Here is a 27,577-nt window from a genome sequence, read left to right on the forward strand (position 1 = left end):
TCTGCTCTGAGACAAAGCCAACCATTACTGTGGAATGCTGCTGTGAGTGTATGTGAGAGAGAGAGAGAGGCAGGGGGAGAGGGGTCTGCTGCTGTCTGAACTTACAAGACAGCATGCTGACCCAGTCTCTGCCCCCCAAAACACGCTGTTTCTCCCCCCACATACACACAACACACTCCCTGTCACACTCAACCCCCTCCCCCCCACATTTGAAAAGCACGCTGCAGCCACTTGCACCCTGGGATAGCTACCACAATGCACTGCTCTCTGTGGCGTTGCAAGAGCTGCTAACGTGGCCACGCCAGTGCGCTTGCAGCTGACAGTGTAAACACACGGCAGCGTTTTCCCTGCTGCGGTCTCCGAAGGCTGGTTTACCTCCCAGCGCTCTACATCTGCAAGTGTAGCCAAGCCCTTAGATAGTTCACGACAGATACGAGTTGTGGGGATGTGTCACTTGGGGTGACCTGAGACTTATTTTGGCTATGTCTACACTAGCACTTGCTGCAGTATAACTTATGTCAGTCAGGGGGTTGAATAAATCACCCCCCCCGAGAACATAAGTTACACCAACATAAGTGCCAGTGTGGACAGCGCTATGTTCGTGGGAGAGCTCGCGGGGGTAAGCCAGTGGGAGAGCTCTCTCCTGTTGGCTTAGAACGGCTACGTTAGAGAGCTTACAATGGTGCAGCTGCATCAGTGCAACTGCACCGCTGTAAACTCTCCAGTGTGGCTGTGCCCTTTGTCACATACGGAGACAAGGTGAGTGAGGTAATGTCTTTTATTGGACTAACTTCTCTTGCTGAGAGAGACAAGCTTTTGAGCTACACAGAGCTCTTCTCAGGTACTCTGAGGCCACGGCAGCGCTTTAACATGGCTATGTATTTGCGGCACCAGCACTGGGAGAGAACTCTCCCAGCACTATAAAAAACCCACCTCCGTGAGGGGAATAGCTACCGGCGCTGGGAGCGCGGCTGGTGCACTGTCCACACTGGCGTTTTACAGCACTGAAACTTGCAGTGCTCAGGGAGGTGTTTTTTCACACCCCTGAGCAAGAACGTTGCAGTGCTGTAAAGTGCCAAGTGTAGACAAGCCCTGAGTGTCAGAGCTAAATACAAGATCAAACAGACAGTTTGGAATAAGTAGTTAGCACATATTCTAAGGGACCATTCAAGGTGAAGTGTCCCATTAACACCCCTGTAGTCATAGGATAAAAAAGAAGGTTAGTGGGTTACAGATTATTGTAATATGCCATAAATCCAATGTCTTTATGAAGACCATGATTTGTAGTGTCTAGCAAAGTTCTAAATTTAAGCTCTTCACCTTGAATAGTCCCTTAGAATGTGTGAAGGGTCACATTCAAATCAGTTCAGTGCAAGTTTTGCCTGAAGCTGCTACTATAGAAGAACTTCAGGATTGGATTTAGCAAAAGTTAAAGGCAATCGGCACTATGATCAACAGCCCCTCAATGCCCACAGGAAGAGGCTCTCTATACTGTAACTCATATCAGGCCTGACACTACCCTGCAAAACACTGTTGTCATGATATGGATACAAAAGGTATCTTGTAACATATTACATGTAAACTGGTGAAATACTGGTCATGAATATCATTGTGTGATGTGTGTATGGGTTGTGTATAAATAACTATATATGTGTGCGGGAAATATGTTCTTAAAATGTGTTTTGGAGGCAGTGCATAAATCAAGCCCACCCTAGACAAAGGAATGTGGATTTCCCTGTCTAATGGGCTTGATTACTGGCAGAAGACAATGAAAGTATATTTACATATAAGGTAAACAAAGCAATTAAGCTAACAAGCAGGGGAGGAAACAGCAGGACACAGACTGTGCCCCTGGGAAGTCTTCCTGGCTCTGGAAGCAAAGGCAATGGACTTTGGATAATATAAAGGGAGTAAAAGGACATTTTAGCTATCCACCATTCAGGGGCCTAATTTCTGTGGAAAGGGACTCTCCTACCTGAATGAATGGACTTGCCGATAACTTGACGTAAGTTTAAAAACCTCCTTAGGTAAATAATGTAACTTGCTAAAATTAAGTTTTAGTCACTGGAAAGTGTGTGCTGTTTTTTTTGTAACCACACCTGTCTTGTTTTCTCCTTCTTAATATCACTTAAATCTCTGGTTTCAGAGTAGCAGCCGTGTTAGTCTGTATCCGCAAAAAGAAAAGGAGGACTTGTGGCACCTTAGAGACTAACCAATTTATTTGAGCATAAGCATAAGTGAGCTTTTTTCTTTTCTTTTTACTTAAATCTCTGTTCTCTATTAATAAACGTATCCTTTTTTTTTTTTTTTACAAAACCACCTCAGTGCAGCGTATTAAAGTGAAGTGCTGTCTCTTTAGAGGCAGCACACTTAATTTCTGTGACTGTCCGGTGACAGGGACTGGATACTGCAGAGAAATGTCTCTGGGGAACTCAAACTGGAGTGCGCTGTAGGTAACCAGCAAGGCAAAGTTTGGACCAGCAATCTTGAGGCGTTTGTTGGTGAGGTGGACAGACTGTGCTGCAGGGATCTGACAGAGAGCAAGTGTCAGCAAAGCTCTCTTGCTAAGGGAGAAGAGTAACACAGTGACTTATGATTCTGAGTAACCTGTGGGGAGTATCACAAGCACTTCACAGGATTGGACACTTAGTCATATGTCTTCTAGAGGGGCTCTTAAAATGGAATTTGCTAATTGGAAATTGAAAGTTGTGGGGGTTTTTAAAGTAGTGCAGCACATAAGATCATCATTGTATATAAAATACTTAGGACTTTTAATCTTCAGAGTGGTTTGAAAACACTAATTATTACAGCATCTGACTCAGATATGTGAATTATTATCCATTTTACAGATGAGGGAGCTGAGGGACAGAAGTGAGCAACATTAACTATCTAGGAGCAGCAGAGATATGGAGAATACAGCTGAGCAGAGAGTAATACTGAGGACCTAAAAGACCATAAAGATGTCTAACAATCTGTAGATGGGGAACCCTGCTTTCTCACAAGTCTGAGAACCCCATCCTCTCTGCACATCTCCTGAGAGTTTCTGTAGGGTGCTCTAAATGGTCCTCTAAATAAAATTCTCCACATATCTCCTTCCTGCAATGAGTTTTTCATGACCGGAGAGAATATAGTTACATATAAATCATCATAGGGAGGTGTGATTGCAGCCAGGTGGGGGTCTGCACCACACATATCTTTTTAACAATAAAGAAATGTAAATAAGTAGAAGAATCTTGAAGTGAAGATCAGTGCATTTGTTTTTAAAATGCTTATATATCAGTATGTTGTTTGAAAATAGAATTGCAGACCAAATGTTCTTGAATTCCTGAGCTTACTGCTGGCAGAGTGGGGGAATACTACACTTACATCAAACTTATTTACAGTGAAGAAGGCCCCATTTTATTAAGATTAAAATCAAATATATTTCTTAACTTAATAAAATGTATTTGAGGATGAAAACAATTTGAATTAAGTTTGAAAACAATATTGTAAAGATAACGAAATAGACATTTCTTGCTTTTTAACCATCTCATACTGTATAATATCTGTTAGTGACCCAATAGCTAAGAGGAGGCATAATGAACAATAGGACCTGTCATGGAGGTATATAATGCCCATGGACTCCCATTCTTGAACATAATAAAGGTCTGCCTCACTACAATAGGACCCAAGCAATGGAGGGTACTTAATGCACTGGTGTGGTGCTTCACTCATAGAAGACACTCATGACAGCAATGGGAGGGGTGCTCCTATCACTGTAGTAAATTAATCCACTTCCCCAAAAGACAGTAGCTAGGAAGATGGAAGTTAGGTTAGGTTGGCATAGCTATGTCCTGGGGGTGTGGATTTTTCAAACACCTGACAGATGTAGCTATGCTGATGAAAATTTTCAGTGTATACCAGCCCTTAATTGCCTACTTCATTTTAAATGGTCACCTACAGCATGTATAAACTCTTTATGTAAAACTGTCTAATTGGCTACTTCAACTTAAATTAATATATTTAACAATCTGTCCCAACTTGTATTTAGCTCAGTCCTGGGCTACACTAAAAAGTTAGGTCAAAACAGCTACATTGTTCACCTAAATCTCTATGTAGACAGCCCTAGGTCAACAGAAGAATTCTTCCATTGACCTAGCTACCGCCTCTCAGAGAGGTGAATTACCAGGAGAACCCTCTTGTAGGGATAGGTAGTGTAGCACTGTAGCGTTTCTACAGTAGATAAGCTGTCAGATACTCTGATTTCCTTCCCCAACCTGAGGAAGAGCTGTATGTAGGACAGAAGCTTGTCCCTTCCACCAACAGAAGTCCAATAAAAGATATTATTTCACCTAGCTTGTCTCTCATATCCTGGGATGAACATAGCCACAACACTGCAAACATAAAGTTATGGAAGCATGGCAGTGTCTCCTTAGTCAAAGTTGTATTAAGGGCTCCACTGTTTTGTAATCCTTATTGTGACACCCACCTACCATATCTTTAACCTTAAATCTGAGTGAATGACTTGTTCTGTACATAACATACATTAGGGCATGGGTTCTCAAACTTGGGGTCAGGACCCCTCAGAGGGTCGTGAGGTTATTACGTGGGGGGTTGTGAGCTGTCAGCCTCACCCTAATCCCCGCTTTACCTACAGCATTTATGTTGGTGTTAAATATGTAAAAAAGTGTTTTTAATGTATGGGGGAGGCGGGGTCACACTCAGGCTTGCTGTCTGAAAGGGGTCACCAGTACAAAAGTTTGAGAACCACTGCATTAGGGGGAAACTTTTTCCAGAAAATTTCATAACTCTAGGACAGCACTTTTACATATTAATTAATAAAAATTAGCACTTTTCAACATGTTTGTTTCAACATTGTTTCAATGCCCAATTTTTTTCATCCTCTTGTTTTCTCAGCACTAGACATCTTTAAATTCCCATGTTGGCAGATGTATAGTTTAGTCTGCATACTTGGTCATAGCATTCTTCATAAAGCTATCGCATTCAAGAAATAACCAAATTAGTGTGATTAAGTGGATTTCTGTTATAGGAGCCAGTTTGTAATGGTGAATGTATGAGTCAACTGGCATTCAGGCAGTTCTAAGTTGTGCTTGGGGAAGTGACCAACATACTGCTGAGTTCTGGTCAGGAGTGCACAAAGATGAGAAAAGTCTTCCTGGCACCTTCCCGCGCACTCCTCTGTCCCTGGGTTGCCCTTTACTGTCCTTAGCTGCAGCTGTGAATTTGGGCTATATGTTTCAGTGAGAATTTTTCTGTTTGTTGGTCTGTTTTGTTGTGAACTGCATGTCAAGGTTAATGTGAGAATTTATTTTTGTCAACTTAGGTTATTTCCATAATTCTTAATGTTTGCAGGGTTTTGGTTGTGATGTTTTTTTGTTTTATAAAGATGTGGTTTAATATCTTGTCTTAATTTGCACTCTTTTAGCAACCTTAATGGTAATCCTAAAAGGATTTTCTTTATTTGGGAATATACACATATAAAAATACACTTTACTAACCTATATAGCACTCCTGATAGCATCCATTGTCAAAGGGTAAAGACACTGCAGGTGTTTAGTGTGAATCTCTGTTCTTTCAGAATTGAAAGACAAGTTTCATGATTATCTTCTGCAAACCAAATACTAATAGTTGGTATCTAGAGTTATCCTGCTAATGTGTTTTGTTCTTAATTACTAATAAATAACATGATAGCATTGGTGATTACCTGCCATGTATAAAGGGCCAGACACTGCAACCTTTACATTAAAAAAAGAAGAGTAAACAAAGATTGACTGGTTCTATTCTATTTTATGTATCTGTTTATGTTAAGTCTTTATCCACTATTGTAGCTAGAATAGATGAGTCCTGGAGTTCATCTGTATATAACTTACCGTCCATTTGAAAGTTATTAAGCACAAACCTATCTAATCCTGGATCTAATTATCATGCACCTTTATGTGTACTCATGTCATAAATATAAAGGGAAGGGTAAACACCTATAAAATCCCTCCTGGCCAGAGGAAAAACCCTTTCACCTGTAAACGGTTAAGAAGCTAGGATAACCTCGCTGGCACCTGACCACAATGACCAATGAGGAGACAAGATACTTTCAAAGTTGGAGGCGGGGAGAAACAAAGGGTCTGGGCCTGTCTGTGTGATGCTTTTGCTGGGGACAGAACAGGAATGACACTACATAAATATGACTATTTCCAGGACTTTCCAGGAGGGAGGGGGAGGAGTGGGGAGCCTCAGGGGAGGAGGCGGAGAAGAGGCGGGGCAGGGACAGGGATTTGGGGAAGGGCCAGGGCTGCAGGAGAGGCCCTTGATAGGCTGCTGTGCGGCTGCAGATTAGAGGGAACTTAGGTCATGGGCAATGTATTTGGCTACCATTCTCTCATCCCTCTCCAACATTCTCTCAATTGCAACTGCTTCTGTCAGTCCTGTTCCAGCATCTCCTTCTGCACTTCCAAGAGCTATTATGATCTGCTAGCAAAGTCCCTCTACATCTCCTGGAGCAGTCTGTTGCAGGCCCTGCTTTGCCCCGGGAGGTTCAGGACCCTCTTTCTGACAGTCAATGACATCCTAGCAGAGAGCCTCACCTCCACTGGACAGAAGGCTCTGAAATGAAGAGCAACACTCCATTACTTTTCTGTCTGGGAGAAAAAATGAAAAGCTTCTCGCCTTTAACTTTCTGCCTCACACCAAAGAGAGTATTTCTCTGCTCAGAAACTGCTGTTTCTCCTGACTAAAACAATAGCAAATGCTTTACCTTGTATTTATGTATGCACCTCCCCAACCCCATGAAAGCCAATTTTATTGTTACATAACTGGCTTTTATGAGTTGGAGATGTCTATGGCACCTCTCCCAGCATTGGGCTCTCTGGGTGGACTGGCCAAGGTTAATTGACTTGCTTTCCCCTGATTTGGGGCAGGGGGAGGATTCACCCAAACTGTAAACCGGGTAGATCATAGCCACATAGGACTGGCAGGGAGCTTGAGAGGGCAGCTACTCCAGTCCCCTGCGCTCATGGCAGGACTAAGTATTATCCAGACGGTCCCTGACAGGTGTCTGTCTAGTCTGCTCTTAAAACTCTCCAGTGATGGAGATGCCACCTGACGGAAACCACTTCAAGCCCCTCGGTCCAGCTCCTCTGTTGCTGGGACTGGAGCGCGGGGGGCTGAGGCCCCACACAGCCCTGCAGCGCCTGGCGGGATGACGCGGATGCCGGCGCTAGAGGGTGGCTCGGTCCCTTCCCCTGAGTTTTTCTCACGCAAGGTGCCCGCCCAGCTGTGTCTTTCCCGGCTGCGGGCTCCCCGCCAGCTCCGCTCTGCCGTGAGCCGAGGGCCCGCCCTGCTCAGAGCCAGCACCTGAGCCGCGGGCAGCCGGGGCGCGGGGCCAGGTGGCTCTGGCCACGCGGAGGCAGCCGGAGCTGCGGCTGGGAGAGCCCATTGCTCAGCGCGGGGAGAGGCAGCAGCCGCAGGCGCGGGGGAGGGGGAGGCAGGGAGCAGGGGAGGGGGCAGAGCCGCCGCCGCCGCCGCCGCCGCCGCCGCCGCCTGGGTACGCAGAGAGCCGGGCAAACATGGTCGCTGCTCACGCTTCCCATTCGTCCTCCTCCAGCGAGTGGATCGCTTGCCTGGATAAAAGGTACCAGCATCTTCCCGGGAGCGGGCGTGCGAGGGGGCCCCGCTGTGCCTGCGGCCTCAGCTCCCCTGATAAGCCCGGCTTACACGGGCGGCGTGCAGGTCGTAGGCAGCGTGCCTGGGGGGAGCCGTGGGGCCGTTCGGGGGCTGGGAAACTGCCCATAGGAAGGGTTGGTATATGCACCGGCGGGAGGGGGGGTTTAGTGCCATTGTAAGAGCCCAGCGGGTCTCGTTGCCGTGGGATTCTGGTGCCTAGGAAATATTGCACGTGGTGGAGGTGAAATGTATCAAAGTCCCCCCTCCCCCCGGCCCGGGTTCCCGTGGTTGTTGGTCTAGGGCTGCTGCTGGCGTTGCATGGGTTGCCGAGAGGTGCAGGAGACAGAGGAATCAGTAAGCTGCACACGAGCATACCTCCAGCGCTGATGATAAAAACCTAGTGTGGGCATTATGGGAGAGGTTAAACCCCGCATTGATGGGGAGTGGGACTGTGGTCTAGGTCTTTTCTAGCTCTAACTTCTCTGATCCTAAATAACATAAGGGTTGGTGCACTCTCGGTTAATAGCTCCAGTGGATGCTTTGAATGACTGCATATTGGGATTACAGTATAAACCTTCTTGTGAAGCTTTCAGTTAATAGACTGTAATGGTCTAAAAGTCAACCCCAACTACTTGCCTTCTGAATGCCTAGGGTAGGTGAAACCCACCCATTAGGTTTGTTGTGTTCACAGGCCCTGTTCCACATGTGGATGAAGGTTTGCATGAAGGAATCCTATCAAGATCATCCTTATCTCCCCACAGATCTCCCTTCCATCATCCATGGGGGGTGGGGGGGGAGAAAAGGAGACCTCCATTCTGCTACCCCATTCACCAGGCTGAAAAAAGAAGATCCTCACCACCCTAGACACAGATGAAGGACCCTTGGCTTGTAGAAACTTGTATAAATACAAGTTTTCTCTGCAGTCTCTTTAAAGAGCATATCAATGGACTGTAATTGTTCCCAAAACACTGACAGGATAATTTTCTGTTGGATCAGACTGTAGGCCTAGTAGTAAACACTAAACAGTTAGTACTTATACAGTTGATAGATTTCCACTCCATACGGCTAAATGCAGTGCCTTGCATAATGACAGGTTTCAGAGGAACAGCCGTGTTAGTCTGTAGTTTAACATGTAGTGTGACAGAAGGAGCCAGGGTAATTTAAAACTGAATGTAATCAGATTATCAAACCAAATTTTAAAAAAAAGAAGAATGGAACTTTAAATAGAGGTAGCAAAACATCTCAAACAAAATAATGTGTCTAAAATCTTCATGTTCCTCCTTGAGGTATTTGGCAAACTAGAACTAATAAAAAGCTAAAATGAGAGCATATTTTTAGCAAGTGAAGAACCTCTATAGTGACAAGTATATTACTTCATAGGGGCATGTGGGCTAGGATTACTGATGTTTTACTGCATAGCCTTGTTGATGACATTACTGAACACAGAGGCTAAACATCAGCACTTAGGAATAAGACACATAAGACATTATATGTTAATGTCATAAGAACAAAGCACAGGGAAAAGATGACAGTCAGAGGGACAAAAAAAAGTCACAAAATCCTGTTGTGTTAAGAATTTTTCATTGTTCCTGGACAGAATAGATCCTCAAGAAGAGGTGAACCCACATTTTGTTGCGTTCTGAAATAATTTGTCTTTTAAGGAGCCTGATCCTGTTTTCATTGAAGTCAGTGGGAGTCTTGCCATTGACTTCTATGGGAGCAAAAGCAGGCTCACTCTCTTAGCATTTTTCCATATGTCTTATCTGCATATATCTCAATAAAAGGTTGCTAAATCTGTTCAAATGTGTTTAATGTATTCAGCCTATGAGCAGTTCTTGTGATTTCTTTTACCCCAACGTGTGTCGTGAGAGAGTTCGAGACTGACATTTTTTTTCAAACCTTTAATTTTAAATGAATATACAGTATGTGTTCAGGGCAGGCTGAGTGTCTTTTATAGAATTCCATCATTTCACAAAACCAGAATACAGCTTTTATTCCTCTGTGGGTTTTAATTTGATTCAGGTATTTTTTCATTATTTTTTCATGCTTTGTGTGTATATAATAAGATCTTCTAAACTTTCCACAGTATGCATCCGATGAAGTGAGCTGTAGCTCACGAAAGCTTATGCTCAGATAAATTGGTTAGTCTCTAAGGTGCCACAAGTACTCCTTTTCTTTTTGCGAATACAGACTAACACGGCTGTTACTCTGAAACCACCCTTTTTAATGATGTACAGTGCTCACAACAATTAGATAACCCAAAGATTTCAGCTCTGTCATTATAATTCTGTGCTTTCCTGTGTGTTCGATATAACCTGCAGTGCCTTAGCTGACTGGTATGTTTGACTGCAGGAGCAGATCACAGAGCAAATCATGTAACTTTGCTATCCTGGTGTGTCAAGAATGTAATGATCTTGGCTAAGCTGTTTATGAATTATTTAGATATGAATGGGTGTTTTGAGGGCATATTGTACATAGGTACTTTTTGTATCTTTTGTTACCCTGTTAGACTTTAGGTCTCCATTATTTAGATCTAACAAGAATAAAATACCACATGTGGAACACTGATCTTGCAGTCCTTAATCAGGCAACATTTTCATTTATTTCACTAAGAGTTAGACTAAGACTGCACGGTAAGATCAGGCCAAAAATTTGATTCAGGATTTCCCGTCTGGCTCATTATATGTATGTTTGGGACCTAGCCAGCTCTTTATACCCTTCGTGATAAATGCAAACAGGAGTAGCACTGATAGTGATTGTGCAGACAAACTAAAGTGGAGAACTGGGATTTTGAAAGGGGAATACATGGTGATAGAAAGAAGGTAGCAGAAAGAAGAATGATCTCACTGATTGCCATCCTGGGCAATGTATCATTGCCTCAAGGAAGTAAGAACTTGATTGGCTTGTACTTAAGCAATAGTATGGATAGATCAGGTGGGTTATGACAACCATGTTTTATTTCTTTTAAAAAATATATAAGACTGTAAGGAAGCACTCTTGCTTTCTGTGTATGTAAGTTTCTAGTCCAGTTTTATATTTATAACAATTCCTTGGAAGGAACATCACAATGTTTCGCCCAGTGTTTTCTAGTTTCCCATTTCATAGTCCGTCTTCTGACAATGATAAATAAAAACAGCTTTTCCTGTCTGTCCCCTAAGGCCATTTTACAACTATGATAATTAATATTAATATGGGCATACTGTAATGTTGTAGCCTCTTTGCATTTTATAAGGTGCTCTGCTTGAAAATATCCATGCCAAAGGCAGGAGTAGCAAGGTGCTTCAAGTAAACTCAAGAAGGTTTGTTTTCTGTAATCACAAGGTTAGGACTTCCAGTTATACCAGCTTCCATTTTTACATATACAGGATTACAGTTAATTCTGTACTTATCTTCCTTTCTGCCTTCCCTTCCTTACATACCTACATAGGCAAAGTGAGTACACAAGCATTATGTGCCTGATGGTCTTTTCATGGCACACGAGTGCACTAGTAAATGATGTGTGGTATCCTCTCCTGCAACACCAGGGTTTTTCTTTTCTGGAGACATCTGGAAACCTGTCTGCACTGGATACATCTGCAGTTGTCTGTGTTGCTTCTTGCATATTGTTAGGTTTTGACCATTGAAGTCTTGTATTCCAAGCAAAAATCCACATAACAGCTTTCTCATCTCATTTGCTATTGCTCTCACCTTTCCCTTTGTCCTTGATACCCAAGGCCTGATTGTCTTTTATAGTAAGGTTTGTTTTACGCTGCCCTGGCAAACATGTTGGCATTGTCAGAGCAGTATAAAGGGTAGAGCTGGCTGGAAAATGAACTTTATTTACATTAATAAATTATTTTTTGGACTGTAAAAATAAAATCCAAAAACTGTGAAATGTTTCATTTTTCGTATTGTTGCTTTTTTAAAAAAAATCCCAAATACTTTCCTTGAAAATGAAAAATAGTGACAAATGTCAGTTTTGATTAAACCACATTTTTCAACAAATTTTAATTGAAAAAGTTTTAATCAAATCTAGTTAAGGAGCCTTATTTAAGGAGAACTGAGAATTGTGTCCTCAAAAACAAAGTGGTCATCAATGATCTTTCATCAGTGAGTTTTCACTATTCTGTTTTTCAATATTTTTTCACTATTTTTCACTATTCTAGATGACATTATTTTTTTAATCATAGGAATGCAGGGCAGGAAGGGATCTCAAGGGGTAATCTACTCCGTCCCCGTCCCCCACACTGAGCAATACCAAGTATTCCTAGACCTTCCTTGACATGTGTTTGTTCAACATGTTCTTAAAAATCTCCAAGAATGGGGTTTCCAGAGAAAGGTTAACTGTTTTTTCAAGTTCACACAGCAAGTCAGTGGCAGAGACAGGAAGAAAACCCATGTCCCTGAGCAATCAGGCTTTTGCCATCTCCACGAGCTATAGAAAGTGTGCTTCTCAAACAATTACTTCAAAAAGCAGTTTTAACCTAAGCTGTTCAACTGCCAAACACCTATTGCTAAATTATTCTAAATGAGCAACAGGGGCAAAATAAAGTACCAGCCCAGCTGCCAATAGGAAACATACAAAATAGCTGATATAAATTGAAAATCTACTGCCCAAAATGTGTATTTCCTAGAAACTACCATTCCCTACCCATGTTTATTCTTCACGCATTGAAATAAAATTCAGGCTCTCAGGTTTAGTCAAACTTGAAATTTGTACTTCATAAATTATTACATTTAAATTACTCGATAAATGTCAGACTATTCATTTAAGAATACTGGCCCTGATTCTCAACTTCCTCACTCCAGCGGCAGTGTAATGCATTAACTTCAGTGGAGTTACACAGGTCTCATGTCAACAGACCATAGAATCACAGATATGTAGGATTGAAAGGAACCGCGAGAAGTTTTCACGTCCATCCCCCTGCAGTAAGGCTGGACAAAGTAAACCTAGACCTTCCCTGACAGATGTTTGTTCCACCTGTTCTTAAAAACCTCCAATGGTGGGGATTCCACAACCTCCCGTGGTAACCTATTCCAGTACTTACCACCTTGATGGTTAGAAAGCGTTTATCTCCCTTGCTTCAGATTAAGCCGATTACTTCTTGTCTTACCTTCAGTAGCTATAGAGAACAATTGATCATCATCCTTTTTTACAGCCCTTAACATATTTGAAGACTTTTATTGGGTCCCCTCACAGCTTCTTTTTTCAGGACTAAACCTACTCAGTTTTTTCAATCTTTCCTCATAGGTCAGGTATTTTTAAACCTTTTATCATTTTTATTGCCCTCCTCTGGATTCTCTAATTTGTCCACGTCTTTTCAAAAGTGTGGTGCCCGGAACTGGACATCGTACTCCGCTGAGGCCTCACCAGTGCCAACTAGAGCAGGACAGTTACCTCCTGTGTCTTATGTAATGACATTCTTGTTAATACACCTCAGAATATTATCCTATTTTGCAACTGAATTACATTGTTAACTGGTATTCAGTTTGTGGTCCACTATAAGCTCTAGGTCCTTTTCAGCCATACTACTGCCTAGCTAGTTGTTCCCTATTTTGTATTTGTGCATTTGATTTTTCCTTATCTTCATTTCATCTTGTTAATTTCAGACCAATTCTCCAATTTATTAAGGTCATTTTGAATTCTAATCCTGTCATCCATTGCGCTTGCAACCCCTCCCAGCTTGGTGTCATCTGCAAATGTTATAACTGTACTTTCTACTCCATTTCCAAGTCATTTTAATGAAAATATTGAAGAGTACTGGACCATGCAAAACTCTTGTGGGACTCCATTAGATACATCCTCCCAGTCTGACAAAAAACTATTCATAACTACTCTAAGTATTTTCTTTCAACCTGTTATGCACCCATCTTATAATAATTTTATTTAGACATTTCCCCAGTGTGCTTATGAGAATGTTATTTAGGACTGATACAAAATGCAAGATTTAATTTTCTCCTTGTTGTTTATGCATCTTGATACTTATTGTACATTACAGCTCGTGTTGTGTTACTCCCTTTATTCTGTTATCATTGTAACTGTATTTTGCATTATAGCAACTCTTAGTATTCTTACTAATTTTTCAATAGAGTTAATGCACATTAACTTTAATGGCTTTAGTGGATGATCTTTGAATTAAACAGCTGTCAAAATTTATATATGACCATGTAATCTTCCAGAAGTTATCTTATAGTTTCTGTAAAGTTAAAATATTTATTAACTTCAGCATTAAGCTAGACTATGTATGGGCGCAGGGGCAATGAGGATAAAGCTCTGTTCATGGATTCTCATGGCTAGAGTTTATATCGGAATATTTTTGTCACTAAATCATATCGTTCTGTTGTACATTTCAAACAATGTTTATCTCCACTAGTCTTCACATTAAAGCCCTCAAAATGTCTATTATAAAGCAAATGTGCCATTTAATGTAATATTGTCTAGCTCCACTCTGATCAGAAGGAATGGTAACTGTCTTTGAGCTCTAGTTCATATTTATGAGAGCTCGTGTTTAATTCAATGACATTTGATCTGTATTTTAGTTTTAAAGTGTGCATTATGTGGAATGGGTATTTTCACAAATGAAAGAGATAAGTTTCCTTTTAATTTTAATCTCTTTCTTTAATATGGAGTGTATTTGTCATTTTCCTAAAGGTAACCTTATTATGAAAAAATAAAACAGATCTATATTTTCCTGTAGTTGAAACTGCAACTGCTGCACTATTCAAATAACGAATTTCTACCTGGAGATAAATCTCTATGAATGTCATTACTCAACAAGTATATTTTTCTCTCGCTGTTGTTACAGCTTGAAAGCTGACCTTTGAGTTGGAAGAAAACGCTATTTATTGTTCAGCAGAATAGCCTGAGTGTATACGGTATTTGTTTCCATGCCAAATGGTTATTCAAGGGATACTGCCAAGTAGTTTGAACTTAATATGTAGCGTTTCAGTTTTGCAATATTAAAGGTGTTTGATACAAAATATTGGTTTTTATTGTACTATTCCCATGCACTATTGTAAATCCCAAAACTTGAGTCCTGGGCTAGTGCTGATAAATCATTAAGTGAAAGTGGCTATAAAGAGACCAGTCTTGCTTTATTTATCCTGTTGAGTCAAATGGAAAACCTAGGTAAACAAACAGCATACTGGAAAAGAGCTGTAGCTCACGAAAGCTTATGCTCAAATAAATCGGGTAGTCTCTAAGGTGCCACAAGTACTCCTTTTCTTTTTGCGAATACAGACTAACACGGCTGCTACTCTGAAACCTTTTTTCAGAAAGACAGTCTCTGCTCTGAGACACTTACATCTAAACAACTGCGCTTACTGGTGTTTCCAGTTCTCATGAGTTTATTGCAAGTCTTGTGATATTTGGTATTTTTCATAAAGCCACAGCTCCTGGAGTCATGTGATAGATGATAATCTTAGGGTGTGGGTTTTTGTTTTTGTTTTTTTATTTCCTGGTGATGGGTATGTGTGTGTGTGGGGGGAGCTTGAAAACATGAACCCTAAAGACTTGGAAACTGAATGCCAATTACTCCCCCCTCCCCCCGCTTTGTTATTTTAAAAACATCTGATGATTTTGGGAGGCCAAACTCATGACTTTTTTTAGTGCTTGGGATTGGCAGTACTGCCTCACTAGGTGCTGTGCACCTCCTGGGAGGGGCTGAGTGTCCTCCCTTCCGTTAAAGTTAACACCATCTCCTGACATGACATCATATTTCAAGTCCCATCTTTCATTCTGTCCTCGTATACCTACCTCTCTCAGAGCATTTATATATCAGAGAGTCAAAGGGAAACATTAGCAGCCAGTCAGTGAGCCCCAAAACTGTCTGGAAGAGAAATGTGCTTCATTGTTCTCCGACTCCCACGTGATGTAGGGGACGATGTAGGGGACAGAGAGCATTCTCCTGCTGCTGAGATTCTGCTGCTGTCTTCTCCTTTCCTCCTCCCTGCCAGAAGGTGGGTGGAAGTGGGTACATAGGGCACAGAGAGCAGCATCTGGTGGAAAAGACTACCCCTGCTGCTTTTTGCAGCTACTTCAAAGCAAAATATACTTTAACACCAATAAAATGAGCAGGGTTTTCAGCTGTAGTGGTTAGTTGTACTCGTCAGCTCATTCAGTTTGTGTTTATGGTGTTGGAAATAACTGTTGCAGTTTTAGCCCATGGAAGGACTAGTTGCATTTGTGAAGGACCCTGTTGTGTCATTTTTCTGTGTCTAACAGATTGTAGACTCTTAAGGACAAGGACTCTGATTTCTGTGTCTTGTACAGCACTGAGCAACATACAAATAATTAATAACAACACAGCCAAAATATTAAAATCTGTTTTCTGAAAAGTGATATATGCTGTACACTAAGGGAAATACTTTCCCAGATTATGTACAGCTGAGTAGGAGCATCAACTCTCCCTTTTTGTGTGGTTTTTTTAACCTTGAACTTGAGTAGCTGTTTTTCAAGATACAAAATATTCTCCTTAAGTTATGCTTCTAAAGGGCTTTTTCTAATGTCTGTTATATAAACTTTCTTGCAAGGAGAAATGTCAGGTATATTACCTGAGATGCTGATAATCAAATAAATCAAGGCTAAAATGTCTTTAGAGGAGAGAGATTGACATAATTGAACAGGGTTATGTCATTCTTAATGATGCTGTCACTTGTGTGTGCATGCTGTGAAGTGGTTATGCAGTCTAACCAGGCAAGAAACTGGGGAGAGAGGAATAAGAGGGTGGCGGATATGAAAATGTTACTGTCAGATAAACTCTGTGCCATTGTTCTGAAGAGGCAAATTAATTATGTAATATAAATAAATAACAATTAAAGTCTTCAGTGGATAAGCAAGGCAAGAGAGTGTATAGTGGACTGATAGGAAAATACAAAATTCTGACAATGTAATGCATGATTTCCTACTCTGATTTTCATCATTTTGTGTTGCTGTTTCTTTGTTTTGTTTTTTACAATATTGTCCATACTGAAAAATTGCATGGATTGGGGTAGTCAGAATTTAATATCATGAAGGAAGAACATCAAGGAGGCCTACATGCAATTTCCCTCATTTTCCAGAACACTGCTCCTGAACTGACCCAGAGGAGTTGTTACAGAATGGCACAAGATACTTTCCATCCCCACCCGCCCCGCAGCCCCTCAGGCCCAGGATCAAAGAACCAACCCAAATCTTGAAGTGGGGTGCAGCCCATAGTGGTGTGTTGTTGCATGATCTGTAGACTACCAGTCTGATATTGAATTTTTTTTTTATACTTTTCTATTAATGCTGAACAGTGCCAACCTTCTCTGCCCATTTGTGGCTTCTGGGCTTTTCAGAGCAGTCTTTATCCCATCCATGATGTGCTGTTGCTCAGCTGTAAAGTTCCTTACTGGGAAGTTCCCTGCATACTTTGGGGGACCTGGGGGAAATTGGAAAGCTGGCTCCCCCACAGAGATGTTTCAGTTGAGAGATGAAAAACTGTATTGTTAAGCTAGCAATGAAGACAAAGTTCAACATTTCTTCATTTATATAACTTAAATTTTATTTTCCCTTTTTTCTCTAAGTGGGGCAACAGCTCAGCACTTCCATTGCATCCTGGATATTCACAAAGATGGAAATAATCCTAGAAGCTACTATACTATTATCTTCAAAATAGAATGCTAAGGCTCAAGGTTTATTGTTTGCTTTGTTTTGAACAAACAATCGGGCAGTATGAAGAATTGGACAATAGTAGTAGGCAAACTGCTAAAACGATTAGGGTTTTAAATTTCATTGTTAGATAGAAATTGCAGAAATGCCTTGGATAGCTTCAGTCCAATTTCTGGGAGTGAAAACATTATGTGCAAATGGATTTGCAAATGGATTAAACTTTATTTTTAAGTGAAATTTTGTGTCAGAATCCTATGGTACATGGCAATGTATAATCTAGTGTAGAATCAGGACTAATAGTTCGGAAGTTAGAACAACAAATATCGGAAAGAATCAATATTCAAATTTAATTAAATTTTTAATGTCAGAAGATCACCTTCTCACTGATTTGAATCGTAATTACTTCTACACATTTAGACATGCTCTCTTTTGGGCTGTTTTTCATTCTCTTCCATGAGGCATGCCAGAAATTGGCTGAGAAATACTATGTGCAAAATATAATTTCTGCTATGTCCAGTCTGCGCATTGACGCCACACAACTAGATTTAACTGAAAAATATTGTATGAAGAACTAGTCTCCTGCTTTTTCTGGCTATGATGTTTTATCATCCTACAAATAGATTGTGTCAATAAACATTGGCTGCTAATGATTACAAATTCTCCTTTGTGGACTTAGCCAAGCATTTCTCAGGTGGCAATTTCTAAATCGTGCTACCTCCACCTTTTTTTTTTACTGCTTTGCTCTGTGACCATAGTTAAAGATAGGATGCCCTAAGAGAAGTAAAGCATTGCTAGAGTCTGTCAGGTGAAGTGTTTCTATTGCATGTCTTGCAATGGTGGAATAGGATAGTACACAGAGCATGCTGCGCTTCAGAACTGTAGTTAATGTGTATTGTAATACTCCCCTTCATTTGTCTTTTTGGGGGGGGGGAGGATGAGAGGGCGTATTATATTCTCATTATAGCATTTACATTGTTTTTCCTAGTTCTCACTTCACTCCATTAAACTCTTTAAAGCAATGGTTTGTGGACCACCCATGATCAGCAGTGCATTGCCAGATGGTCCATAGACCTTCTTTCTCTCACATTGGTTGAAGAGTCTGTCTTCAAGTGGTGATGCTATCTGATAGTTTTAGCCCAGTACAGGACTCTTTAAGGTTTGTTTAACACAAAGAAATGCTACTTCGTATGTTGTATGGGTGCTATGTCTTTTCTGTGCTGTGTTTCTTTGGTATAAATTCAGACAATCAAATTTAGAGACAGCATCAGTGTTTGTAGATTTCAAAGCCAGGAGGGACCCACTGTGTTCATCTAGTTTAATATAACACAGGCCGTAGAATTTTCCCAATATAATTCCTAGAGCATATCTAGGAAGGGCAGCAAACACACGAAAAGATATAGATAAATGCAAAGTGACATGAACAGATTAGAATGCAGGGACTGTGAGGAGTATTGATTAAATGTGAAGACCAACATCCTGGTACAGGAAATAAAAAGTGCATAGATACAAAATGGGGGAAACATAACCAAGCAGCTGGGACACCATAATGACACCCAGATACCATGGTGATGAGCATGGTATAAAAATTCAGGAAGATGGAGTACATATCTCATTAGAGCAAGATTATTTTCATATTGTTGACTTAAGAGCATTTTAATTTTACCCTCATGTAATCAAGCACCATAGTTACCTCAGGGAAAGGATGGAACTGGAATTGATGGAGGGGAGGAGAGATTGGAGAAGATGTGGCACTTGACTGCCTAGATTCATGGATTTTAAGGCCAGAGGGACCATTAGGATCATCTAGTACAGTGGCTCTCAACCAGGGGTTCTCTTACCCCTGGGGGTATGCAGAAGTCTTACAGGGGGTACATCAACTCATCTAGATATTAACTTAGTTTTACAACAGGCTACATAAAAAGCATTAGCAAAGTCAGTACAAACTAAATTTTGTATACAGACAATGACTTGTTTATACTGCTCTACATACTATATACTGAAATGTAAGTACAATATTTATATTCCAGTTGATTTATTTTATAATTATGTGGTAAAATGCGAAAGTAAGCAATTTTTCAGTAATAGTGTGCTGTGGCATTTTTATGTCTGATTTTGTAAGCAAGTAGTTTTTAAGTGAGGTGTAACTGGGGTGGGGGGTGTACGCAAGACAAATCAGACTCCTGAAAGGGGTACAGTAGTCTGGAAAGGTTGAGAGCCACTGACCTAGTCTGACCTCCTGCATAACACAGGCCACAGAACCCCACTTAGTAATTCTTGCATCAAGTCCATAACCTTTGTTTGAGCTATCATGTATATCTTTTAAAAAGGCATCCAGTGTCAATTTACTTCTTAACCTTCACTGAAATTCTTTTTTATCTTCTTACAACAGTACTACTGTCATCATTTCACAACACTATGGCTTCAACAGCAGGGGGAATATTTTGTCTTCAGCAATGGAAGAACATTGGTGTCACACTAAATTATCAGTGTTCCCTTTTAGATTGATATGAATGAGCCCTGCACTTGAAGCATAGAGCTAAACATGATTGGACTTACATCTGCTATTAGTTTTTCTTTCCTAATTACTGGACCAATTATTAACTTTCTAAAGACAGTTTTACAATAGTACTTAGTTAGATCTAACATTAAAACCTGCTTTATTTATTAAAATCAAATCAAATCTTCAAGCCCTTAATAAGATACCTTAAGAAAGGAAGTTAATTTATTTTATACTGTATTGACATTGTTCCTTGCTAGGCAGCTTGTACTTAGAGAATAGATAGATTGTTAATATTTAATTTCATGATGATTACTTTGTTAAAATACTTAAGCAGTCAGTGTAATCAAACCTGAGTTTCACTGGTGTTTTAAGGAATAAGTAATTGAAGGTATGGCCCTTAACTAGCTCCATTACAGTTTGCTATTAAGTCAAACCATTCTTCCTTCGAAAACTAGTGCTATTGTTATAGTTTATAAATGCTTAATAAAATTAGCTTAAGTAAAACTACCATTGTCGTTATTGGACTGAAATTTGTAGAGATGTACTAAAGCTGTGGTGGAGCTCACCATGCTTCCCCTTGCCTCAGTGCTATAGAAGCCCCACTGTAGAATGGGCATTGTACAGAAATTTGTGTGCGGTTACAAAGGAGGGTGTAGTTAAGGCAGACCCCTCACATCCAAAGTAATACATCTAGGAGCAATGCATGCAGACTGCCCCCAGAATAGGGGACTGTATTCTGGAAAGTAGTGACTCTGGCATGGTGAATAAGGAGCTTGACATCAGCTCCCAGTCCTTAGCTGTGTCAAAAAGAGTGAATGTGATCTTTGGATATATAAATGGGAGTAGTGAACAGGAGCAGAGAGGTGACTTTACCTCTCTGAACAGCACTGGTGAGACTGATACTGGAATTCTGCATACAGTTCTCGTGTCCACATTTTAAAAAGGATGTTGGAAAAACTGGAGAAGGTGAAGAAAAGATCTACAAAAATGATCTGAGGCTGAAGGAAATGCCTTGAGACTTAAAGAACTCAGTTTGTTTGTCTTATCAAAAAGAAGATTGAACAGGTACTGACCATCGCTGCCTCAGAGTTCTCCTCCATCCGTGAGGTATAGTATGATGACCTTATGATGCAACAGGTGAACACTAGCTTTGTTGGAGGAGAGAACTTTCACTGGATCTAGACCAAGCCTATGGCATTCAGAGCCAGACAGAATAAGAGTGACCCCCCACTCATTGCATTCTGAGCCAAATGTAAAACTCATCTCTTTGGCTTGTGGCAACCATTTTCAACAAATGAGCATTCTCTCAAAATGAGCTTTGTCTTTAAAAAAGTCCAACAAAGTGTTAAGCTTGTTTCTGCTATCAGGGCTGGAAGAAAGATGTTTCTTGTTCTTACTTTTCATGAAAGGTGCTCAGATAACAACGGTAGGCAATTTTTAAAAACCTAGATCGCCTGCAAACCCTTCTTGCTTGCGTCTTGTCCCTTGATATCAAACAACAACAAAATACTAAGGCTATTTGTTGTATACGGACAGTCTGCTGGTCCCATATGGAGCCCACTGCACTTCAGTGGGGCTCTCCAGGGATGCAACAGTCAACTTACATATAGCAAATTGTGGGATCAAGGCATTAAATATTTTGAAGTAAATTTTCCCCAGCACTATGCTTTCCCAACCCCCTGATACTGTCCTCTGGTTTGTAAGTAGAACTGAGTGAATGCTGCAAAAAATAAAATGAAATACTAATTTGACTTTTTAAGCACATTTGCTTTGATTTGGTGTTTATTTTTTTTTGTGCCTGTGTAACCTACCAGTGTTTCCAACACATAAGGAAGCAAACTACTAGAGGCAAAATGACACACATTTATTTTAAAAATTGAGAAAGTGACTTTGACATGCAGAGTTTAGGGCTTCTTTGGGAAAAGTGTGCTGTGCTGAAAATTATGATCATTGTCTTCCCTTTCCTTGTCAAGCTTTGCTGTCCTTGTCAAGCTTTGCTGTTAATGTTGGGGTTAATGAAAGAAGTGAGCTGGTGTTCCAAGTGCCAGCATAGTGTAGGTAGGGATCTAGTATAAATTGATTTTAATTCTGTTTTCAAGCTGCACTTTCTAATATCCTTAAAAGCATTTTGACAAGAGAAGTAATACTTCTTAATAACTGGCAGCTAGTGCAAAGATTAAAAAAAAATAGGGAGAGTGAAAACCTTGCTTGAAAGAATTTAAAAGGGAGCAGTTGTAATTGACTGTGGTTTGAAGAAGGAAAGAGGATATACCTATGGTAGTAGGTAAGAGGATAATGCTATAATGTAGAAGCAACTGTATACACCATAGAATTATTACTCTCATCTGTATTAATAAAGGTAAATTGGAGTGTAAATGAGTTTAGAGGATTTAATCCCTCCCAGACACAGTTTAGTAAGAAATTGAGGGCCAGTGAGACAAAGTGAGAGGGATGTGGTATTATATACCTCACTGGGGCAAGCACTGGTGCCAGCATTGAATGACCAAAGAGGAACACCAGAAATCTCTTTGCAGGAAGAGCACTTAGGCTGTGAACATTGCATTGTAGTGAAAGAGGGAAACAAATACATATATATATAAATTAAACTAAACTCTGTCCCTTTTTAACTATTTCCATGTATTTAAAAGAAATTAGCAAAATTAGCATTTTGGTCAGTTAAATTAACTTATTTTTGGAAGCACTAGATTCAGTGGGTAGACCTGAAGAGCACTGAAAATGATTAACATTTTCCAGACCCCTTTGTAGAAGAATAATTTGAGCACCTGAATTTCCAACATAATCTCACAGAAACATTAAAGTGGCCATACTACATCAGACCAGTGGTCCATCTATTGCAGTATCCCACTCTAAAAGTGGTCAGTTTCAGTAGTTCCACAAGAAGATGCAAGAAACCTTGTACTGAATCTTCCATAATTGTCCTTCCTAATGCCTTCCATTAGTGGTCGGTTTATTCTCTGAATTACAGAGTTTTATAACCTCATTTTAAAATGCTCTAGTAAAGTAAATATGGCTGTTCACATTAGCCATGTAAATGTCAAATTGTTTTTTGAACCTACTAAGCTCTCTCTTGAACTCACTGGCACAAGATGGCATTGAGCCCAACAGTCTTGCCCTACCTCCAATTATTTTCACTCCCAGTTGCAGGATACCTTTTATTTCGGCTGTATCTGTTTAGAGATGGTGCACTTTCGTTTATTTTATTTTTTTAATGAAGTGATTCGTATCCAGCTTACGTAACTTGCATGCTTTTATACAACAGCATTTTATTTTTCTTATACAAAGAAAAGGACAGAAGAGGTGGAGCAGAGGGATGGATTTCTTGGAATCATTTGTGTTTCTATATGTATGCAGAAAACTGAGTTGGAGATTTAGAAGTGCCCAGTAAAATCTAAAAGAGCATGGTTAGCCAAGCTTCTTTGAGCTTTGATAGCACAACTCCCAGATGCTCCTTGTGGTCACCCCAGGTGTTGCTGAATACAGTAGTGTCATCTATGTATGCCCTATAATTCATTTAACCCTCTGTTGACCAGTCTCTGGTTGCACCAGTATTTACCAAACCAAAAGGTCGTACCGTAAATTCATAGAGCCCTATATCAGTGATAAAAGCTGATTTTTGTTGTGCCTCCCTCTCCAAAAGGGATCTGCCAGTAACTTTTGGTTCGATCCAAGGTACTGAGGTACTTGGCTTGGCTCAGCACTTCCAGCATGTCATCAATTCTTGGCATGGGGTATGCATCTGTTAGAGTGACAGCATGGAGTTTCCTATAGTCTACACAAAATCTTACAGTGCCATCCCTTTTGGGGCCAAGACCACAGGGAAAGCCCAGGTCAGATTCCTTAATCACCCACAGGTCCAACGTGCTTTGTATCTCTTCCCGAATTTGCTCCTTCACCTTGCCAGTGGCCCTGTACGGCCTGGAAGGGGGGGCGGGGGCTTAGCCCCTTTTGTGAGGATTCTGTGGGACAGCAAGTGTGTCCTCCCGGGTTTGTTGGAAAATACCTCACTGTACCTTTGCAGCGTTGACAACGCTTCCCCTTCTTCAAGTGGTGTTAGCTCACTACAGATTTCCATACTTTCCAAAGTTGACCCATCTTGGCATTCAGCCATCAAATCAGTGAGTGGGTATGCCTCAGTTTCCCCTTCGACACAACAGATCATGTTTACCCTGGCCACTCTACGGTGATAGGCCTTGAGTCTGTTTACATGTACCAGTTGGGGCACAGTATCATCAAGGGGCTTTTTAACTTTATAAGTGTCCTCCATCACCACTTCCACCACTTCAAAGGGCCCCTCCCAGGATTTTTGCATTTTGAACTTTTTTGCAGGGCTGAGTACCATGACCAAATCTCCTATGTCAAAAGTGCATTTACAAGTATTTTTATCATACCACGCCTTTTGCTTGGCCTGACTGCTCTGGGGGTTGTTTTGGACAATTTCCATAATGTCTTTCAAACTCCCTTCTGAACATACTCAGTCACGGGTTCCTCCCTCACTGTGCTTGATACAATGGGGATTCAGTTGTGACTGAGGTTGTCAGGCACTATGATGATAATAATAAAGTTGGATACAGTGGTTAGGTATTTTGATTATTTGGAATGTCTGCAAGGTTGTTGCATGCACCTACAAGCCACATTTAATGGGCTCACAAATATTAAAAAAAAATTTAACTAATAATCTTAGTTTTGGTGTATGTGGGTGGCAATTACCTGTTTCTGTAATAAAGCCCTTATGCACCATTCTTTTTTTCTTCATGCAGACCATTGGAACGTTCCAGTGAAGATGTAGATATTATATTCACCCGATTGAAAGAAGTGAAAGCTTTTGAGAAATTTCATCCAAACCTTCTCCAGCAGATATGTCTCTGTGGATACTATGAAAATCTGGAAAAGGGAATCACATGTAAGTTGTTATTTCATAATATATTTGACTTTTAGTAAGTCAAGGTTTAGACCAGGATTCCCTTCTAGTGAAAGATAAGGCAACAGTATATATGGGGAATCCTGTTGAAAAAATCTACCTTGCTGGGACAGAGTTGATTGAACTGCTATATGACATAATTCAGTTCTACTCTGAGTCCCTGGAGGCAGTGTTCTCTAGTGGATAGAACACTGGACCAGGACTCTGCCACTGGTTGGCTGGGTGACCTTGAGCAAGTCATGTCTCCTTCTGGTGTCTCCATTACCCTGTCTGTAATTGAGGATAATGATGCTTACCTCCTTTGTAAAGTGCTTTGAGATGTATGGATGAAAGTATGTGACCTGCAGGGTGACCCAAATATGTCACCCTTGTTAATACAGAAGCCCTCAATCTTGCAGCAAGTTGCCAATGCAGCATTAGCTTGCGCAGACTTTTAGAACAGAAAAGATGCCACAAAAATACAAAGACAGCAAGCAGTAAAAATGACAAGTTATTTGTCTAAAATTATTTTCAGAGAAATACATCCAATAGATTTATATTATGTACACAGCATGAACACAATTTAAAGTAGGTATTAACACAAAAATGGTGATCTGTGCTACAAAAATTATTCACACAAACATTGATCTATTTCTTTTGTAGGCTTGTGTGCCTTTGCTTGGTCTCTTACAGTCATAAAATGGATTTATTGTTTTTTGTTTTTGGTATACATCTAGTTAATGTATCTAGACCAGAGGTGGGCAAACTATGGCCCACGGGCCACATCCGGCCCGTGGGATTGTCCTGCCTGGCCCTTGAGCTCCTGGTCGGGGAGGCTAGCCCCTGGCCCCTCCCCTGCTGCCCCCCCTTCTCCGCAGCCTCAGCTCGCCATGCCGCCAGCGCTCTGGGTGGCGGGGCTGCGAGCTCCTGCCGGGCAGTGCAGCGGCGTGGTTGGCTCCAGCCGGGTGGCGCAGCTGACAGTTCTGCTGCTCTGAGCACATGGTAAGGGGGAGGGGACGAATAGGGGGCGGGGGCCATGCTGTTTGGGGAGGCACAGTCTTCCCTACCCAGCCCTCCATATGGTTTCGGAACCCTGATGTGGCCCTTAGGAGAAAAAGTTTTCCCACCGCTGAACTAGACCCGTTCTAAAGCACCCGTCAATATAATACATACATCCTCTATATTTTACTTTAATATTAAATAACATGAAATAAAGTGGATTCTCAGCATAAACTTTATTAAAGCACAAGAGAAATCCACAAAAGTAGCATTGTAGATAAATATTTTAACCGTCTTTTCTGAAACAGAGTTATAGGGATCATCCTCATAAAGAGAAAAGTGAATTATCTCCTGGTATTTCTCCTGATAAGGGTATTTTCTAAATATCTTTATGTTGCTACTATTTTCTGATTCCCATCATGAAAAATAATAGAGAATAGAAACCAAAGAGATATGGATCTCACTATAGTATAAAGTTCCATTTAGGAATGGTTAATAAAGGGTTAGCAAATGATCAGTAGGTGTTATAAGCATATTACAGATATAAATAGAATGTGTTATAAATTATTATAAGCCATGGTTATAAGCAACCTACTGATCTATTGGACTGTATAACTATCTAAAAAAATTGATTAACTATTTATTAAACATCTGTTAATCATTTATTAACCTTTATATTAAAATTCTTTTTATAAAGGCGTGACTGCCGAGGAAATCAAGAAATATTTCAAATTTCAGAGGCACCGTGGTAAACGCAAGTTCAGAGAACCTTTTTATTAACTAGGATAGCAGGAAAAGGCAAAGCAAACAAGAAAGGTGGCCTGAAACATTGCTATCTATTTCCATTTGTACTGAGATTCTGTGTATGGATACCCTAAAAATGCTATGCTCCAGTTTCACTGGGTATCTTAGCAGATAGATAAATAATCAGATGGGGTCTGGCGAATTCTATGGTGCTCGCAGTCAGTACAGTAATACAGCAACATGAAAGCGATGTTTGTCAGCATTGTTAGATAGGCTTACAATAAGAGTGTTTATTTACAATATTTCATCTTTCCAGTATTTCGTCAGGGTGATATTGGAACAAATTGGTATACTGTTTTGGCAGGATCACTGGATGTTAAAGTTTCGGATACGAGCAACTACCAGGTAAAATACAACTGTTCTTTAAAACAATCCAGTTGCATGGCACAAAGACATACTGTGAACTACATATAGGGCTAGATGACAATGGTCTGCATAGTGTCAATCATTTGCTTTTTTGTCCGTCATAAGCATGCTGGTGTTGTCCGCGTTTTCTTCTGTTTAAGTTTACTTTTTGTCTCTCTGCTCCTGTAGGAGGCAACCCGTGTTCTTGATTTAGGGGAACTGAAATTTAATAATCTGAAAGAGGATCTGGATGTAAAATAGGAATCACCACAGTCTGTCATATTGTGGGTTTGCATGAAGTGCAGCTCAAGGTCTAACTTTTGAATTGAATTCCGTGGAAAATGTTTATTTTAGTCCTTTACTTAAGAGGTTTAAACTGAAGCCACAGCCATTGCAGTTTGTTAATCCTGACTGTCAGGAAGCAAAGCCTGCAGAGCTGCACGCTAATGAGCACAGCTGGCCTGTAGTTGGAAGAGTCAGCAGACCAGCTCTTAAGCCTAGCAGCAGTTTAGTGGCTGCTCAAAGTATTTGCCCATGGCTGTGCTAGCTTCCTCGTCTGCTTGCTCACAGCCTTGTTTCTGCTTTATTCCAGCCTTGATTTAGGTTTGTCTCAGCCCTGCTCCTGCCTTGGCCCTAGCATTGCCCCTGCTTTACCTTGCTCCAGGTAACCTGGTCCTAACGCTCAGCTAGGATTGCCAATTTTCTGATTTGCAGAAAACCGAACACCCTTTCCCTGCCCTGAGGC

General features: G+C 40.7%; 1 protein-coding gene across 6 annotated transcripts in view; it reads left to right on the plus strand.

The window, feature by feature from the left end:
* Window positions 1-7,516: 7,516 nt before the first annotated feature.
* The window catches only part of RAPGEF4 (Rap guanine nucleotide exchange factor 4), a 227,969-nt gene continuing 207,908 nt past the window's right edge, over window positions 7,517-27,577 (plus strand). For 3 of the 6 annotated variants that reach the window (XM_073305859.1, XM_073305860.1, XM_073305869.1), the window contains exons 1-3: window positions 7,517-7,624; window positions 24,545-24,687; window positions 26,744-26,832. In XM_073305859.1, coding sequence (XP_073161960.1) covers window positions 7,560-7,624; window positions 24,545-24,687; window positions 26,744-26,832 — 297 coding nt within the window. In that variant the 5' untranslated portion in view covers window positions 7,517-7,559. Of the gene's footprint in view, window positions 7,625-24,544; window positions 24,688-26,743; window positions 26,833-27,577 lie in introns of those variants that run through there. The other 3 variants (XM_073305861.1, XM_073305863.1, XM_073305867.1) reach the window with 1 other exon arrangement.

This window comes from Lepidochelys kempii, chromosome 11 (assembly GCF_965140265.1).
Source record: "Lepidochelys kempii isolate rLepKem1 chromosome 11, rLepKem1.hap2, whole genome shotgun sequence".
In the NCBI taxonomy this organism is placed as follows: domain Eukaryota; kingdom Metazoa; phylum Chordata; order Testudines; family Cheloniidae; genus Lepidochelys; species Lepidochelys kempii.